Source organism: Staurois parvus, unplaced genomic scaffold (assembly GCF_062004578.1).
Source record: "Staurois parvus isolate SC_StPar_1 unplaced genomic scaffold, SC_StPar_1.0 ptg000195l, whole genome shotgun sequence".
NCBI lineage: Eukaryota > Metazoa > Chordata > Amphibia > Anura > Ranidae > Staurois > Staurois parvus.
Genome location: NW_028317991.1, coordinates 8,417,219 through 8,434,958, shown reverse-complemented (window position 1 = coordinate 8,434,958; position 17,740 = coordinate 8,417,219). Strand labels below are relative to the sequence as shown.

Genomic DNA, 17,740 nt, shown 5'->3' with positions numbered 1-17,740 from the left:
TGCACCCTTCGCTTTCCATTATTCTGCTATTATTGGCAGCAGTGAACTGACTCGGTGATAAGCCCCCACCATATGTGCATGAGGGCCAATTTACATCTATGCTTTGCTTGAACAGACATGTTGAATCTTGTTTCAGGCATGTTAATGCGCATTACAACACCATACATGCATTGTGATTAGGGTTGCATTGACACGGTATTGGTGCTGTTACTAAGCTTTCGCAGGATTGCTAGTACTCGTCAAATGCTCCCACACTAAAACCAATACTTTTTTGCAGTTTCATTGGGGCTTCCATTGACTTCTGTTGAATGAAGATGCAAGCCACAATTAAATTGTAGGGTGCAAATTGCACTGATCTGTGGCTTTGAAATTGCGATGAATAGTGCGATTTCAAAGTGGCACAGTGCAGAGTGCAATTTCAAAGCTGCAGATCAGTGCTTTGAAATCACGCTAATTCAGATTGGTTTCAAAGCCGTAGATCAATGTGATTTGGGCCTCAAATTTTATTGTGGCTTGTGATTTCATTTAGTGCAATTCGCAATGAAATCACAAATGCGCTGTCACTTGTCATACGATTTTGAACTGTCGAATTGCATGATAAATTGCATTGGTGTGAACCGTAAAAAAGAAATGCATCCAAGGGCAAAATAGGTATCAGTAATTGGTATTGGCTAGTATTGGTATCGGTACTCATACTCTGTCTTAGAAAACTGGTATTGTTGCATCCCTAATTATGATGTCATTTATTTTGAATAGAACCCCAATGCATTAAGTGTAGAGGGGCTTTGTAACGCATGGCAATGCACCACAGTGAACTGCGGCGTGTTACAACAAAAATATTTGTAACATCCGATTTTCGGGATCTTTTGATGTATTAGAAGCCTATTGATTTCAGTGGGCTGCCCTAAAGTGGTTGTAAACCCTTACCTATACTCCGTGAAGTGACTGGCCTCAGGTGATATACAGAGATGAACAAATCCTCCTACATAAGTTGTACCTGTTTATCAGCATCGATCTCTTCTCTACATCCCTTCATAGTCCAGAATTTATCAAACCTATTTGAGCTTTCAGAAAAAAAGGAGATCCAGAATTACACTCAGTGAGGAGCACTCTGAGAGCCTTTTGGAGGGAAGAGATCACACACACACCACTCTTCTGGAGGTCCCTCCGCTGTCACCTTTTTTCTCTTGGTGTCAGAAAACTTGTCAGATGTGATTCATGCTTATAGCAGAGGAAAAAATCAGCAGACAGAAATTACGCTTATTGATCTGGACTGAGACAAGTACACACTATAGAGGGGCATGCCTTGTTCATATTTCATGTCTGAGGTTTACAACCCCTTTAATGCAACGCATGGTAATACTTGGCATGATGCATATGCATTAACACACCACATAAAATGTAAATGGACTCCTAAGTAGAAGAAAGTGTTCTCTTTCCTGTACACAATTTGGAGTAAATCGGAATGCAGAAACCTTTTTTTATTTTTTTTTAGCGTTCAAGCTATGGATGCTGGTGGGATGATGCCCCAACTCGAAGGATGGAGTAGTACTCTATTGTTGGTGGCAGTGGGAACAATAGTGCCCAATCTTTGGTGTCAGTGGGAGGAATATTGCCTTGTATCAGTGGGAGGAACAGTGTCCCAAGGACCAAAAATAAAGACAAGCAAAGGGCTGGATTTGCCCTGTGGGCCTCAGTTTGGAGTCCACTGTCTCCTTATGTGCTCCTATTGGGGGACTATATTTGACTTTATTAAGTGACCCACTGCAGTTATCCCAAGCAATTGAGACATTGTCTTGTCCACAGCGGTATTGTTTTTCACATTGGTTTCCGTTATAGGATGTAGACACACAGTATTTTCAACTTGCCTATCTCCTCAAGAAGTAGACAGTTGGTCTAAAAAACACGCAGAGAGTTGGCTATACCGTCATACGGGCCGATCTGATACAATGGATAACTATTGCTAACAAACCACATTTCTTACTACCAGGGTGGATAAAAATCAATGATTTTTTAAAAAAAAATAAAAAAAAATCAGATTTTTTTTATTTAAACCGGATTTTTTTTATTTAAATCTGATTTTTTTTTAAATAAAATGCTTTTTGAGTAAAATATATTACCATCCAAAGGTTATTCCATCATGAAATAAAGATTTGTTTTTTAATTATGTAGAATAAGGCTGTATATGTTTAATTTTTTTGGTAAATAAATTCCATTAATCCATTCACAATGTCATGCTCTTCCAGAGGTTTCTGTAAGATTATTGGGCAGTTTCTCTGCCTACAAGATATTATCACAGATGTTTGGTTTACTTTTGCAGTTCTCAAAACTGAATTTGACTCAGCGGAGATCACATGCCTCTTCTTCACAGCAAAAATGTTATAACATGAACAGAGTTAAGAAAAAGACCTTCAGCCTAACTTCTACAAACCTATGAATACAGAATCAACCCCTTCAGTGCGAAGTTTCAAGAAGTTCAGTGAATAGAATAGAAACAATATTTTTCTGATTGTTTGGAGTGGAATAGATCTGCACAAGAAGAAAGTGAAACTAAGTGTGAGGAGGAAGGGGCTGACAGTCTACGTTTCTTAAAATATATATATTTTGTTTAGCCAAATTAGTTAACAAACATGGATGTTTAAGCAAATCACATATGCTGGAATGTTATTGTTTCAGATGAATAAATCTATTTAAATTGTTATTATTAAGGTAATGATTATTTTTCTCCTTCCTAAGTACAACAAAAAAGTTGTCCAAATATGAATGATTAACCTATTAAACTGGGGATAAAAAAACTAATATGAAAAGTTGTTATTCTAAAAATCTTCATCTTGCATATTGAAGTTACACCAGCAAGAATTAGTCTTTATGTAGAAAACTAGGATTTACATCAAGCCTTACTGACTAGTGATTTAAATCAGTTTGATTTAAATCAAATCCACCCTGCTTACTACTATATAATATTATGAGAAGTTTTTTATTTTTTAGTATTTTTATCGTGTGCTTTTAAGCCCTGGTTCACACCGATTGCAACTTTGAAATCGCGCTACTTCACTTGAAGTAGCGCAATTTCAAAGGCACAGATCAGTGCAATTTGTACCTCCAATTTTACTGCAGCTTAGCAACTTAATTTAATTTGCATTCAATGCAAGTTGCAATGAAATTGGAAAAAAGTAGTGCAGAAACTATTTTTGAAATCGCGCTAGTTCAAATCGCACTGATTTGACAGTGTCGTAGAAATTCATTGGATGTGACTTCAGATGCAATTTGTAAACGGCATGTTGCACCAGTGTGAACCAGGGCTAAGAGTTCCTTGTATTATAATACATAAAAATTACTTTTAAAGCAGAGAAATCATTTTGAAAAACACCCCTCTAGCATTTCTGGCCACGACCATGTGAAAGCGGAACTCCACCCAAACGGTGAACTTCCACTTTAAGATGTCCTCCCCCTTCCTATTCCCCACTTTTTCTGGTACTTTTCTTTTGGGTGGGGGGGGGTTTCATGATTTTGATAGGCACCCTCTCCCACTGTCGTTCTGATCGCCTAGACGATTGGAAGCAGAAGTTTTCGCCTCCTCCCTCCCTGCAGTCTTCTGGGACATGTGACAGGTACCAGAAGACTGTGAGACCATTCACAATGTGCAGAGTGCATGCGCAGTGGGCACCCGACTGTGAAGCCGCAAGCTGTCACATCCAGGTGCCCACAGTTGAGATGCTGGGGGCAGAAGACGGAGGGATGGGACAGCTCAGGTGAGCAAATTGTTGGATCATGGGACAGGTGAGTGTCTGTTTATTAAAAGTCAGCAGCTACAGTTTTTGTAGCTGCTGACTTTTAATACACAAAAACATGGCTGGAGCTCCGCTTTAAGTAAGGTAGATGAATTTACTTCCTGGAATCTGGAATCCATCTGCCCCTAGCTCAGGCATACAGGCAGGAGGCTGAAGACTCCTGAGATGTATGACATCATTTGCCAAGGCATGGAAACCAGTTACAGACTGAAAAAGGTAAAAAATGAATTTAAAGTAAATACAATATTCCTTCCTATCTATTTACTAAGATTAGCAGCAAAAAGATTAATAATAGTCAGTGTTGACTGTGAGAGTGAAGTACCACGTTAAAGAGAGAAGCTGAGTGTTTTTGAAGTTGGGTACCATGAATGTCCCATTTCTTCATCTTAACTGAATATTGTCCCATCTCTTCTGTTTGTAGGGCATCCTCCGGCAAGGATGAAAGATGGACCCAGCAGAGCAGGAGCTGCTGGGGGATTACAGATATAGAAATTACTCTTCAGTCATTGAAAAGGCTTTGAGAAACTTCGAGTCTTCTACAGAATGGGCTGATCTGATCTCATCGCTTGGAAAACTCAATAAGGTACTGGAGGGCAAAACTTAATTTTTACAGGAATTCTGGGGAATGGGCTTAATAAAATGAGGAGCCAACTGTGACTTATGGAAACTGTAGTCCCACCATTCAGGGTCCATGCACACTTGGTACAAAAAAATACTGATTATACAGACAGACGCGCCGGCTGGTTGCTCGGATCTCCCTGTGGGACGGGAGAGCCCAAGCAAGCAGCAGAAGGTGACTGGGGAGGGGGGGGGTTATATGTCTCCTCCGGCTGCTAGTTAGCTGCTCAGATTGCTTGTACAAGAAGCAGCTGCAGACATCACCCCAGTTTAACCGCTTGAAGTCAAGTGACGTGCGACGTACCCTTATGTCGTTTGGTGACAAGTGGTTAAAATTAATATCGGTGTCAGTTAGAGTCATTATGTTTTAGGTAGGGTAAAAAAAAAGCAAAATGTGCACTATTGTTTCTGGGCTGTACTACGGATACAAACAACAAATACAGTACACAAACGTGATATCTCTGAGACCTTCAGGAGCTGGAGAATTTATTTTGGGTTATTTGGTGGTAGGTTATGGTACAGTAGTAGCAAGAAATATACAGCGATTTGTTTTTTAAAGTGTTTTTTTTTTTGTACTATTTTGGGCCAGTTTTTCTTTGACATTTAAAAAAAAAAAAGAATCATTAGATATCGGTTTACCACCGAAAGAAAACCCAATTTTTCCTGAAAAAAAAAAGTTTAATCCACCTGGATATACTAAGTAGTTGCGATGATATGGACAGTTTTACTACCATATGTAGAAGTTGCAAAATTGTGTTCAGGCATTAACATTTGTCTTACCCTTAGTCACGAAGGGATTAAAGGGCCAGTTCACCTTTGTATTAAAATTTACTCTGAAATAAGAGCTCCATTGTTTTAATAACAAAACGAAAAATTAATCTTACTTTAAATGGTAATCCTGTAGGCCAAGTGTGGCTTCTCTGAAGCCTGGCCAAAAAACTTCCATTCCCTGACATCCTCTGCAGCTTGCACAGAACCTAGGATGTGAGATCTGTTGGGCTTTCCCCACCACCTAAAGTTGGCCAAACATGGAGCAAATTTTGTCTGGTTTGTGGCAAGGCACCCAAATTCAAGCTGTGGGGGGTTCAGTCAGGACCCTCCTGACCATTGGACTTCGATTTGAAAATCAAAGGGGCCAGGCTGAAATTTGTCAGCTGAACAGCATCTGCATCCAGTCAAATGTAACCTTTAGTAACAAAAATTGCAAAAAATTTTTGTAAAAGAGACATGCCTGTCTGTTCACAACCTTTTTTTGAATGTACACGGAGTTGCACTTGTACAGCTCAACATACATTCCTGGCACAGTGCTAGTGTGCCGAAACAAGTCACGTCATCTCCACCGGCCAATCAAGAGACCGAAAATCCGGCCTGGGGACAACGGTCTCATTGCTGGAACAGAGATGAGTATTCTGTGAGCTTTAGTTCTGCTGTAAGTACCTGTATTTGATTTGGTGTCAGCCTCTTGTAATCCCCTGTACAGAAATACTCAGTAGGGAGAAAGAGGGACAGCACTCTGAATCAATCAGGTATGCATCCTGCACATGTGCTGATCAAGCAATATGTATTTCATTAACATATTGAGCTGTGCAACTAGAGTTCGGCATTACTGAGGATCTATGCCTGGAAGACAGTGTTCACTGTGATGACAAAATTAAAAGATCATTTGTTTCTGCTTGTAGTTTTTATTGGTCTGGTTTAGTTTACCCACTTGCCTTCCGGAAGATTTTACCCCCTTCATAACCTGGCCATTTTTTGCTATTTGGCACTGCGTTACTTTAACCACTTGCCTACCAGGCACTTATACCCCCTTATTTACCAGGCCAATTTTCAGCTTTCAGCGCTGCCGCACTTTGATTGACAATTGCGCGGTCATGCAAGATTGTACCCATATGAAACTTTGATCATTTTTTTCTCACAAATAGAGCTTTCTTTTGGTGGTATTTAATCGCCACTGGGCGCTTTACTTTTTGCGCTATAAATAAAAAAATGTGCAAAAAATTTGAAAAAAAAAAAAAAAAAGTTTCTTTGTTTCTATTATAAAATTTTTCAAACAGGTATTTTTTCTCCTTCACTGATGTGCGTTGATGAGGCGGCACTGATGGGCACTGATAGGCAGCACTAAAGGGCACTGATAGGCAGTACTAATGAGGTGGCACGGATAGGCGGCACTAATATGCAGCACTGCTGGGCACTGACTGGCACAACCCCTGGGCACTGACTGGTGGCACTGACTGGTGGCACTGACTGGCAGCACTGCTGGGCTGCACTGGTGGGTGGCACTGGTGGGTGGGCACAGGTGGGTGGGCACAGGTGGGTGGCACTGCTGGGCACAGGTGGGTGGCACTGCTGGGCACAGGTAGGTGGCACTTCTGGGCACAGGTAGGTGGCACTGCAGAGTGGCACAGGTGGGTGCACTGCTGGGCACAGGTGGGTGATCTGCTGGGCACAGGTGGGCGGAGCTAGTGGGCGCACTGCTGGGCACAGGTGGGCGGAACTTGCGGGTGGCACTGCTGGGCACCGATCATCAGGGCACTGATCATCAGTGCCCTGATGATCGGTGCCGATCCCCGCTCTGACAACTGCCGGTTCTCGGCAGTACTTTCCTCACGATCTGACAGCGTGAGGAAAGTGCAGCCGAGAACCGGCACTTGCATTTCCCTCTGATCCGCGTGTCATTGGACATCGCTGATCACGTGGTAAAAGGCCGCTGTGATTGGCCTTTTACCACATCACGTGATCAGCTGTGTCCGTAGGGCACAGCGATCACGGAGATCGCCGGGTGCGCGCCCCCTGGGGCGCGCAGGAGAGCGCGTTCTGGGAGGACATCATATGACATCCACTCAGAACTGGCCGGCCGCAGTGCAGCCGTCATTCGGCTATCTGCGGTCAGCAGCTAGTTAACTGACAATTGTGTGGTAATGCAACACTTCACCCATCATTTTTTTTCACACAAAGAAAGCTTTCTTTTGGTGGTATGTGATCACCACTGGGTTTTTAATTTTTCATTATATACACTGAAAAATTTTGAAAAAAAAAATGTTTATTTTCTGCTATAAAACACACACATATTTATATATATATATATGTGTAAAGCACTGCGTAAATTGACGGCACTATATAAGTACCTGAAATAAATAAATATAAATCAAATATCCATAAATTTAGTCCGAAATTTATTCTGCTGCATGTCTTTGGTAAAAAAAAAATACTAAATAAGTGTATATTGATTGATTTGTGCGAAGGTCATAGCGTCTACAAACTATGGGATATATACTGGATTTCTTTTTTTTTTACTACTAATGGTGGTAGATCAGTGACTTATAGCAGGACTGTGATAGTGCGGCAGGCAATCTGACACTAACGGACGCTGGGGAGAACTGACTAACTGCCACTAACATCTTCAGTGACACTAATACAGTGATCAGTGCTAATAATATACACTGACACTGGCTGGGAAGGGGTTAACATTAGGCGCAATCAAAGGGTTAACTGTGTGCCTAACAGTGTTTGGTGTGTTTACTGTGTGATGATTTTGCTAGGGGGTTTGCCCCTTTTTTACTCCCCGCTTTTCAGGGAAACAAAAACCAGCACATCTTCGCTGACAGGACAGAGCTCTATGTTGTTTACATTCACAGAGCTCTGTCCTGTCATCCGGTTTGATGATCGGCGGGTCCTAGCCTTTAATTATTGGCCGGGACCCACTGATTGGCTTTTGATGTGACTAATCGCAGCATAACCAGGGCAGCGTGCGTGCAGACCTCCTACCCAGAAGAACTGGATCACAGCACAGGAGAGCTGCGCTGCCCCTGTACTCCCACATGAGGTTGTCAGCAAGCAGTTGAAGCAGAATTTTACTCACAACTTTACTAACAACTTGATAACAAAAAATTATTATTTCCGTACTTTTTAAAACTCTTTTTAGTAAGAAAAAGTGCAGAAACTTTTCGAAGACCCCTTGTACCTTCCACATTAATTATTATGTTAGTAAAATTACTGTGTGCTGTAAATTACCTCCAGGATTGTTCCTGTCTCTTCTTGATGGAGGCTGCTATTTTGCTGAAGCCGAGCAGCAGTAAATCTTTGCGCTGTCAACAGATCAGCCTCTACATTTTCAGCATAGTACCGAAACATAGAGATCAACTGAGCATGTGCAGAGCAGGGTGAGTCTGTGTAGTACTGGATTTTAAACCGTATAGGCATTTCTTTTCAATGTTTTACATAGCTAAAGCTGCAAAAGGAGCAAGCCTGAAGTGATCGAGCAGGATTTAATTGTCTCACTGAAGTTCCACTTTAAACAAAAGAGCACTTGCTGTTCCCTGAATGAAGTGAGGACACATTACTCGATTGTGCTGGTCTGCATCCTGTTTGCACGCCGCAGCTTCCTGGTTAGGGCTGTTTGTGTTTCCATACGTGAAGTCATCTCACCTCCCCGGTTTTCTCCTATTCTTTGTATTGATGTGAAACTGCACAGCACCCTTGTGTCAGAGTATGCCAAGCTCCAAACCTACACTTAAAAAAAGATTTAAAAGTCAACAGCTATAAATACTGTAGCTGCTGACTCTTATAGTGTTACTAAACCCAGGACCCTGCATTCACTATATCTGGGCTCCCTGGACCCTGCATTCACTATATCTGGTCTCCCAGGACCCTGCATTCACTATATCTGGTCTCCCCGGACCCTGCATTCACTATATCTGGTCTCCCACAGTGCACACAACATGGAAATGTAATTATTTTAGTTAATATAAACTGCTAAATAACGTTTCTCATCAGCAGTATATAGCAGTCTTGTGACTTCTATCAGTGTTCAGCTGAGCACTGGTTAAAGCTTGTAGGGGAAATTTTCATCCTCCTCTGACTGTCCTATGAGGCTGCATGACCCCTTACCCTCTGCTTGAACAGTGGCGATTGGCCCTGTGCTGATCACATGCACTCTCCCAAAGAAACAAAAACTCTCTAGTAATACACACCAAACTGAGCACGTGCAGCTTGCCCCCAAGTCTCTGTTCTATCAGCAGATAGAACTATCCCCTAACTGCTTCCCGACATTCCTATAGCAGATATACTGATATACTGTACTATAGTGTATGTGTGTGTGTGTGTGTGTGTATATATATATATATATATATATATATATACACACACTATACACACGTGATTTTGTATTTCCAGGTAGGGGACACGTGCGCACTACCCACGCCGCTATTCGCGGCCGCGGCTGTCAATCACCGTATCCCGGACAGTGATTACTCACCAGCGCCCAGTGATTGCCGAGCATCTCTGACAGGGAGGAGAACTGTTTGTAAACAAAACAGTTCTCCTCCCTGTCAGCTCGTGCACACTGCTTTGGATGGCTGTGCACAGCAAGGCCATGCAAAGCAGTGTAATTACAGTGAAGCACATGGACACAGCTGATAGTGAAACAGCACACAGTTAACCCTTTGATCGCCCCTCATGTTAACCCTTCACAGTGCCATTAGTACAGTGCTTTTTTAGCACAGATCACTATATTGGTGTCCGAATGCCCACTGCAGTCTGCAAAAAACATTCAGTATATATACTGCCATTTTAAACGCTATAACTTTCATGTAAGCCAATTAATTTACACATATTGGGATTTTTTTTTAGCAAAGACATGTAGCAGAATACATTTAGGCCTAAATTTATGACAAAATTTTTTTTTATTATTTTTTTTACTGGACATGTTTAAATAGCAAAAAGTCAAAAATATTGTTTTTTTTCTCAAAATTGTCGATTTTTTTTTTTATAGATCAAATACCACCAAAAGAAAGCTCAATTTATGGGAAAAAAAGGACGTAGATTTCATTTGGCTGCAGCTTTGCATGACCGCGCAATTGTCAGTTAAAGTAATGCAGTGCCGTAGCTTAAAACATGGCCTGGTCAGGAAGGGGGGAGCTACAGGCAAAACTTTATTTTTTTCATTCTGGATAGAGAAAGGGAGGACTATTACCCCTAACAGTTTATTTTTTGCCTTCTGTGTCCCATTGGGGAGATTTACCTTTACTTCCTGTCCCATAGCCAAACAGGAAGCAAGAGGAAATCCCTGCAAATTAAGGCAATCCCCTGGCACCCCCCCAGGTCACCACAACTAGTGTCCCGATTGGAAGATTTTCCCTCTTAATTTTCTGGGGACAACCCAAAATGTGTTTTCTTTTAATTTCGCTTTCAATGATAATGGTAAACAGAACAAATAAAGCGAATTTCCCTAACGGGGATACAGACTGCAATAAAAACTGACAGGGGTTCTAATCCATCCCCACTCTATCCAAAACTAAATGTAAAAAAAGTGCCTTTAGTTATAAGTTGTCCATAGATGGTCCCTGCTGAACCGGCCGACTTTCAATCCATCTATGGCCATTCCCGCTTTACAGAAGTCGACCTATTGACTGTCCAACAGGAATGTTGGAAAATGTGGGGCAGCACAGTGGCTAAATGGTTAGCACTGCGGCGATATGTACCACGTGTATTGCAATCCATGTTTTCATGTGTAGGTGCCCAAACACGTGCGCTTACATTAGTGCGTGCATATATGTGGGGGGCCTCAAAACATTTTTGGGGGTGGATTTTATGTGCTTGGGTGTAACGTTCATTTTTTTACAATTCAAATTTTTTTTTTTGCTTAACTCCATTTTTTTTTTTCATCACACGGGACAAAAATTCCCTGCACCATTACCAGGGGTGTGTGAAAGCAATCAGGCGGCAGAGCAGCCACCCGAATACTTCCGTCTGACAGGCAGGAGTCTTCTTGTCAGTTTTACACGTAGTCCCGGTGGCTGCAGACACCAGATTGTTCGTAAAATCGCTCTGCTGTCAGGTCCGTACGACGTACAGACCTGGCAGCAAAAGGGTTAAAACTCAAAATGCCAAACCACCGCTCCGCTTCTGCATTGCCCGCTATTGCAGCGCGGCCCAATTTACTTGCATGAGTATCGGGTAGTGCCGCTATTTGTGACCATGGCATTGGTACAGCAATGAGCGGTTGCATCATTTGTTTAGGTAGACGGCCAGGGGGCAATAAAACTAGGTCTTGATCGCCTTCTTTTACCTCCCACACCTGCCTTCCTGTGTAAATGAGCCATTAGGCTCTGTTTCCAGTAGTGCGACTTCAAAGTCTAGCGATTTTGAGTACAACTCCCTGGATTAAAGTTGCATCAAAGTTGTAAAAACACACACAGGAAGGTGCAAATTACAAATACATACTCACAAACAAAAACAGCAGGCATGTAACCAGAGTAATTCAGCCCTGGAAATAACGCATCAAAGTAGTGCAGGCAACTTTTCAAAGTCGCTGAGACTTTAAATTGCACCAATTGGAACGGGTGCCATTGAAATCAATGGGCTGTGACTTTTCATGCGACTTTATGGGATTGATTTACTAAAACTGGAGAGTTCAAAATCTGGTGCAGTTCTCCACAGAATTCAATAAGTTTTCAGATTTTTTTTTTTGTCAAAGCTTAATTGAACAAGCTGAAGTTAGAAGTTGATTGGCTGCCATGCACAGCTACACCAGATTTTGCACTCTCCAGTTTTATGTGTCCAAAGTCGCATAACAAGTTGCATTAGAGGCAACAGAGCATTAGACTCTATGCACACGGGGCGTTTTAATAACACTGGTAACATTAGCTGTGTAAAGTCACGTTAAAACCTTTTTTTTTTCTTGCTCAAAAAAAGATCCAAAAACACCGGTGTGCCGTGTTTTACCATGTTTTGCCGCATTTTTCAGCGAAAAACCTCCTCTAAAAACCCACTAGTTCTGTTTTTTTTTTTTACAGCCAAAAAACGCTGATACAGCCTATGTATGCATGGACACATAGAATAACATGCTGGGGGGTTTACTGGATGTAGAAAAAAATGTCAAAAGCCAAAAACAGCCGCTGTAAAAACGTCCAGTGTGCATGAGGACTTACACCCCGGGCACATCAAGCCCGACATTGAAAGTGAAGTCGCACGATTTCAAAGTCGGGGAACATGCTGATTTCAGGTGCGATTTACAAGAAATCTGACACAGATGTCTTTACAAATCGCACGGAAAGTACTGCATGTACTACTTTAGTGCGGCTAAAGTTGGAAACCGCACCGATTTGACCGCTGTAATTGCGGACAATAGGGTGCGACTTGGCATACGATTTGCAAGTCACATGGCATGCCACGTCTCACCCAGAGTGAGCGGGGTGTTAAGGTGGCTATATTCATAACTGTACAATTGTAGGATTCTTCTAAGAATCCAACAATAAGATCGCACCAGGCAGTTATCAAAATGTGTTTTCATTATTGTCCGATCCCAATGTATACCGAACAATCAAATTGACAATATCAGAAAACACGATTGTATGCGCTGTGTGTGTATGCTCCATCGACCGATTTGTTCAAACTATTTTTTTAATCCGTTTTTTGTTTTTTCTGTTTGTTGTGCTGTGTTATAATGTTTCTTCCAAGAAATCGATCGAATATCTTGATCTTATGTTAAATTGAGGCGTATCAATGCCAGTTTATGATTTCAGAATATGCAGGGAAACTGAAATGGATGTAGACCCAAGCTGAATGACTTCGTAAAAACAGGTGGTTGAGCTGAAGTTTTACCACCCCCCACTGGCCACCTTAACCAAACACTTCGGATGGATGAGGTGGAACACATGCCATGGCTGCAATGCTTTGCTTGACAGTCTTGGCAAAAGTGATACCCCATGTCGCATTCAGCAGGCAGTACCGCCACCAAATGCAACTCATTCAAGTGAATGGGGCAGCGCCACAGCTGCCCTGTAACTGTGTGTAATGCACACACTGCTGCAGTCTTTGAAGGGTTAAAACAGGAGGTGAGGCGGTGATATATAGCCCCCCCAACCACCTGTCAACTTCCCTCTGAAAAGTAAACCACCGCAATTGCGCAAGTGTAAACGAGCTTTGTGTATCATAAACAAATGCCAATGTTAAACAGAAAAAAATAAAATATTTGTTTTTACTTTTTGTTTTATCCTTTTATTGCATCTCAGAGCTGCTGATCTCTTGCAGGCACTTTGCAGCCACTTCCTGTCTACATTCCCTTCCAGGGGTGTGGAAATTTATTTTAAAATTATTTGTCCTGGGGACTACATCAGGGTCCCAATCTACTCGTCCCTCATGACAATATATACCGTATTTGCCGGCGTAAAAGACGACTGGGCGTATAAGACGACCCCCTACTTTTCCTGTTAAAATATAGGGTTTGAGCTATACTCGCCGTATAAGACTACCCCTCTTCCAACGCGCCCCATCATTGGTGTCAGTGGGGAGGAGGAATAGTGCCCCATCATTGGTGTCAGTGGGGAGGAGGAATAGTGCCCCATCATTGGTGTCAGTGGGGAGGAGGAATAGTGCCCCATCGTTGGTGTCAGTGGGGAGGAGGAATAGTGCCCCATCGTTGGTGTCAGTGGGGGAGGAATAGTGCCCCATCATTGGTGTCAGTGGGGGAGGAATAGTGCCCCATCATTGGTATCAGTGGGGAGAAAAGTGCCCCATCATTGGTGTCAGTGGGGGAGGAATAGTGCCCCATCGTTGGTGTCAGTGGGGAGGAGGAATAGTGCCCCATCGTTGGTGTCAGTGGGGGAGGAACAGTACCTCATCGTTGGTCTCAGTATGGAGGAGGAATTTCACTGGTATAAACAACTACAGTCAGGTCCATAAATATTGGGACATCGACACAATTCTAACATTTTTGGCTCTATACACCACCACAATGGATTTGAAATGAAACAAACAAGATGTGCTTTAACTGCAGACTGTCAGCTTTAATTTGAGGGTATTTACATCCAAATCAGGTGAGCGGTGTAGGAATTACAACAGTTTGCATATGTGCCTCCCACTTGTTAAGGGACCAAAAGTAATAGGACAGAATAATAATCATAAATAAAACTTTCACTTTTTAATACTTGGTTGCAAATCCTTTGCAGTCAATTACAGCCTGAAGTCTGGAACGCATAGACATCACCAGACGCTGGGTTTCATCCCTGTTGATGCTCTGCCAGACCTCTACAGCAACTGTCTTCAGTTCTTAGAACCCAAAAACATTCTATATTTTTTTAAAGCAGAGAGAATAAGTTGTTGTGTTTTGCATTTTTTTATGTCACATGGTATTTGCTCAGCGGTTTTTCCAATGCAGTTGTTTTGGAAAAAAATATGCAAATTTTTTTTATGCAAAAAAACCCACAATACGTAACCCAGTTTTTGGTGAAATATAAAAGATGATGTTCCACCGAATAAGTAGATACCAAACATGTCACGCTTTAAAATTGCGCATGCCCGTATAACGAAGACAAATGACATAAGATTTACTAACCATAGGCAACACTTCAAAAGCCTTTACACATTACCACTTTAGATGTACAGAGGAGGTCTTGTGCTAGAATTGCTGCCCACAATCTGACGTTTGCGATGATACCTCACATGTGTGGGGTGATTGATGTTTGTGTGCATGTGGGACCAATGTGTGCATTAGCCTTATCATGCGAGCATGGGGGGCGGGACACTTACATTTTTTTTAATGATTTATTTATTTTTACACTGTCGCTTTTTTTTTCTTTTCATTATTTATACTTTTGTTGCTGTCACAAGGAATGTAATCATCCCTTGTGACAGCAAAAGGCATGTGACAGGTACTCTTTATGCAGAGATCCCAGATCCTTCCTCTGCCCTTAAAAGCATTTGATCACACCAAGAGCCGCGTGATAAAATGTTCGTTTTTAAAAATGGTGCAGTTTACATTCATGTAAACTGATGTAAAGTCATTGTGTACGGTTCCCTATATCATAGAGGCAAACACAGCTGTTCTGGTCTTTATTCGCCTCTGTGATCAGCCAGCAGACGCGCCGACAGGTCGACCGGGTGTCCTGGTGGGACGGGGAAGCCCATTAAAGCTGCGGGAGGGGGACGTCCTGTCCCGCTGCTTGTAAAAGCAATCCAGCGGCTAGTTATCTGCTAGGATTGCTTTTAGAAGAGTGCTGACCGGGTGCTCAATATGTACAACATATTGAACGGGACAAGCTAATGTTAGTAACAAACATGTTATACTTACCTGCTCTGTGCAATAGTTTTGTATAGAGAAACCCCGAATCTCCACTTATGGCTCCTGCTCTGCAGCAAGGGCCCCCATAGGAAGTGGGTTCTTGTAGGGGCAGTCGTGCATACTCGATTTCAAGCCATGCTTCCTGCGTCTATAGACAGTGTGGCTTAGCTGTGCCCGCAGCTCCCTCATCACAAGCTGTGATTGCCTCGGTGTCCTGAGGGCAGTGACAGAGAGGAGAGAGCCACTTCTCTCGGCCATAGAGCTGGTTTGAGATCGGGCTGAGGTGAGTATAAGGGGGGGCTCAGCATTGAAGGTTTTTTTTTACCTTACAGCTGTAGTAAACTGCTACCAAAAAAAAAAAAAAACTTGGGTCCCCTGCAGGTTTATCCCTGCATATTAGCACATTATGGCAAATTTACCTGCAAACAGAGCCCTGTTCCTGCTTCTCGGGCTCTGGACCTTTGAATATCGTATGTACTCTCCAGCGCCTCAGGATATGCACAACCAAAAGGGAAGCCAAGGGTACCAGGACAGCGACAACCAAAGGAAATGTTCCAGGGGTGCAGCCCTCCTCAGACATGGAAATCAGCCACTGGATAGAGAGAAAACAGGTGGGTCACCAACAGCAAGGCTCTTTCTATCCATACATCATACATCAGCATCAGAGGTTGGTCATCAGCTCTGAGGAAAGGGATTCGTCCCCGAAACGCGTCAGCCATTTGACCGCACTGACAGTGAGAACACCTTGCCCGCCGTTGTGGCCATTGTCATTTTTCTATGCTTTTTAGATACATGCTTCGTCTGTGAGTATGTTTTTATTATTTCATTCCTACAATAAACCTTGGATAATGCACTAGGTGTGTGCGCCACCTGTTTTCTCTCTGGACCTTTAAATGGCTGGGACCGCAATAATGTCACTCCCGGCCATAGCACGGCACCCTGCATTTCACTGCATACTGTTTGCCCTGAATGCAGGGTGTCACTGCACTTGCGTGGATGACTTCATTGGCTATTGCTGATGTGAATATGACCTAAATGGTGGACGTTTAGGAGATATTCATTGTACCTACAGATTAGCCTGGTTGTAAGATTATCTGTAGGTACAATATAAAGAAGAGAGTTTACTATCACTTTAATGCAGTGAATGTATTAAGTTAAAAAAACCTTAGGCCTTTACAACCTCTTTGTATTTCAATGGTTTTTATTAATTTATAACAATTAACCCAGGAGCAACAAATCACGCCCACGCAGGGGCTATCAATTGCACATAGAAGAATTAGAAAATTAGAGAAATCCGCGCTCTAACATCAACAGGGCAAAAGATACGCCCACGCAGGGGTTATCAATAGCACTTAAATAACAAAACATAAATATAACACTGATAATAACTCAGACTAAAGGCAGCTATCCACTGCCACTCCAAAAGCAAACAGAAAAAAAAGGGGGGAAAGGAAGGAGAAGTACAAAAGAAAAAAGATAACCAAACCAAGAGAAGGGGTCCAAAAACGCCAAAGCCGAACAACATCACATCCCCAGGCTTGCTGGGGGGAGCGTGGGAAAGGTATATTGCAACCACGGCTCCCATATTTTCAAGAATTTACTTTGGGAGTCGTTGCATATACTCTACATCTGTTCATTGAGCATCATAGTGGTCATACGGTCCCACAACCCCTGAAGAGGGACAAACGGGCTCTTCCAGGCCTGAGCAATTGTTCTAGTGGCCGACAAAAACAAATAGGAAGCCAACTTCTGCTGATGAGCCAAGAGGCCCGATATGGGACAATGATGCAAAGCATATCGAGCATCCCATCGTATAGAGAGATGGAACAAGGTGAAAAGGAGGCCAAACACACGAGACCAAAAATGAAGCAGCCTCAGGCATGACCACCAGATATGCAATACATCACCATGATGGCCACAACCCCGAAAGCATCGGTCACTGCAGGCAGGGTTCTCCTGTGCCAAATGAGTCGGAACCCAATACCAACGAAACAATACCTTGTAGGCCGCCTCCAGCATGGTCATATTAAAGGAGCATTTAGCTACAAGCGACCAGGCCCTATTCCAGTCCTCCGGATCCACAACCACTCCCAGGTCGCGCTCCCACTGATCGACATATGAAAGAGAAATATGTGACGAGTGTCTATTCAAGGCTGCATAAAGAAGGGAGAATTAGGCCTGGGGCGCCCGGCCGCTGTTGGCAAAGCAGTTCAAAGGCAGTTTTCTGGTACGGGAAGACAGAAGTGCCCCGGAATGGGAGCAGCCAATGCCG

At 42.7% G+C, this 17,740-nt stretch overlaps 1 protein-coding gene across 1 annotated transcript in view; it reads left to right on the top strand.

Moving 5' to 3' along the window:
• Positions 1-17,740, top strand: part of DOP1B (DOP1 leucine zipper like protein B) — a 227,720-nt gene that overhangs the window by 44,709 nt on the left and 165,271 nt on the right. The window contains exon 2 of the mRNA XM_089677928.1: positions 4,213-4,374. Coding sequence (XP_089534054.1) covers positions 4,237-4,374 — 138 coding nt within the window. The 5' untranslated portion in view covers positions 4,213-4,236. The remainder of the gene's footprint in view (positions 1-4,212; positions 4,375-17,740) is intronic.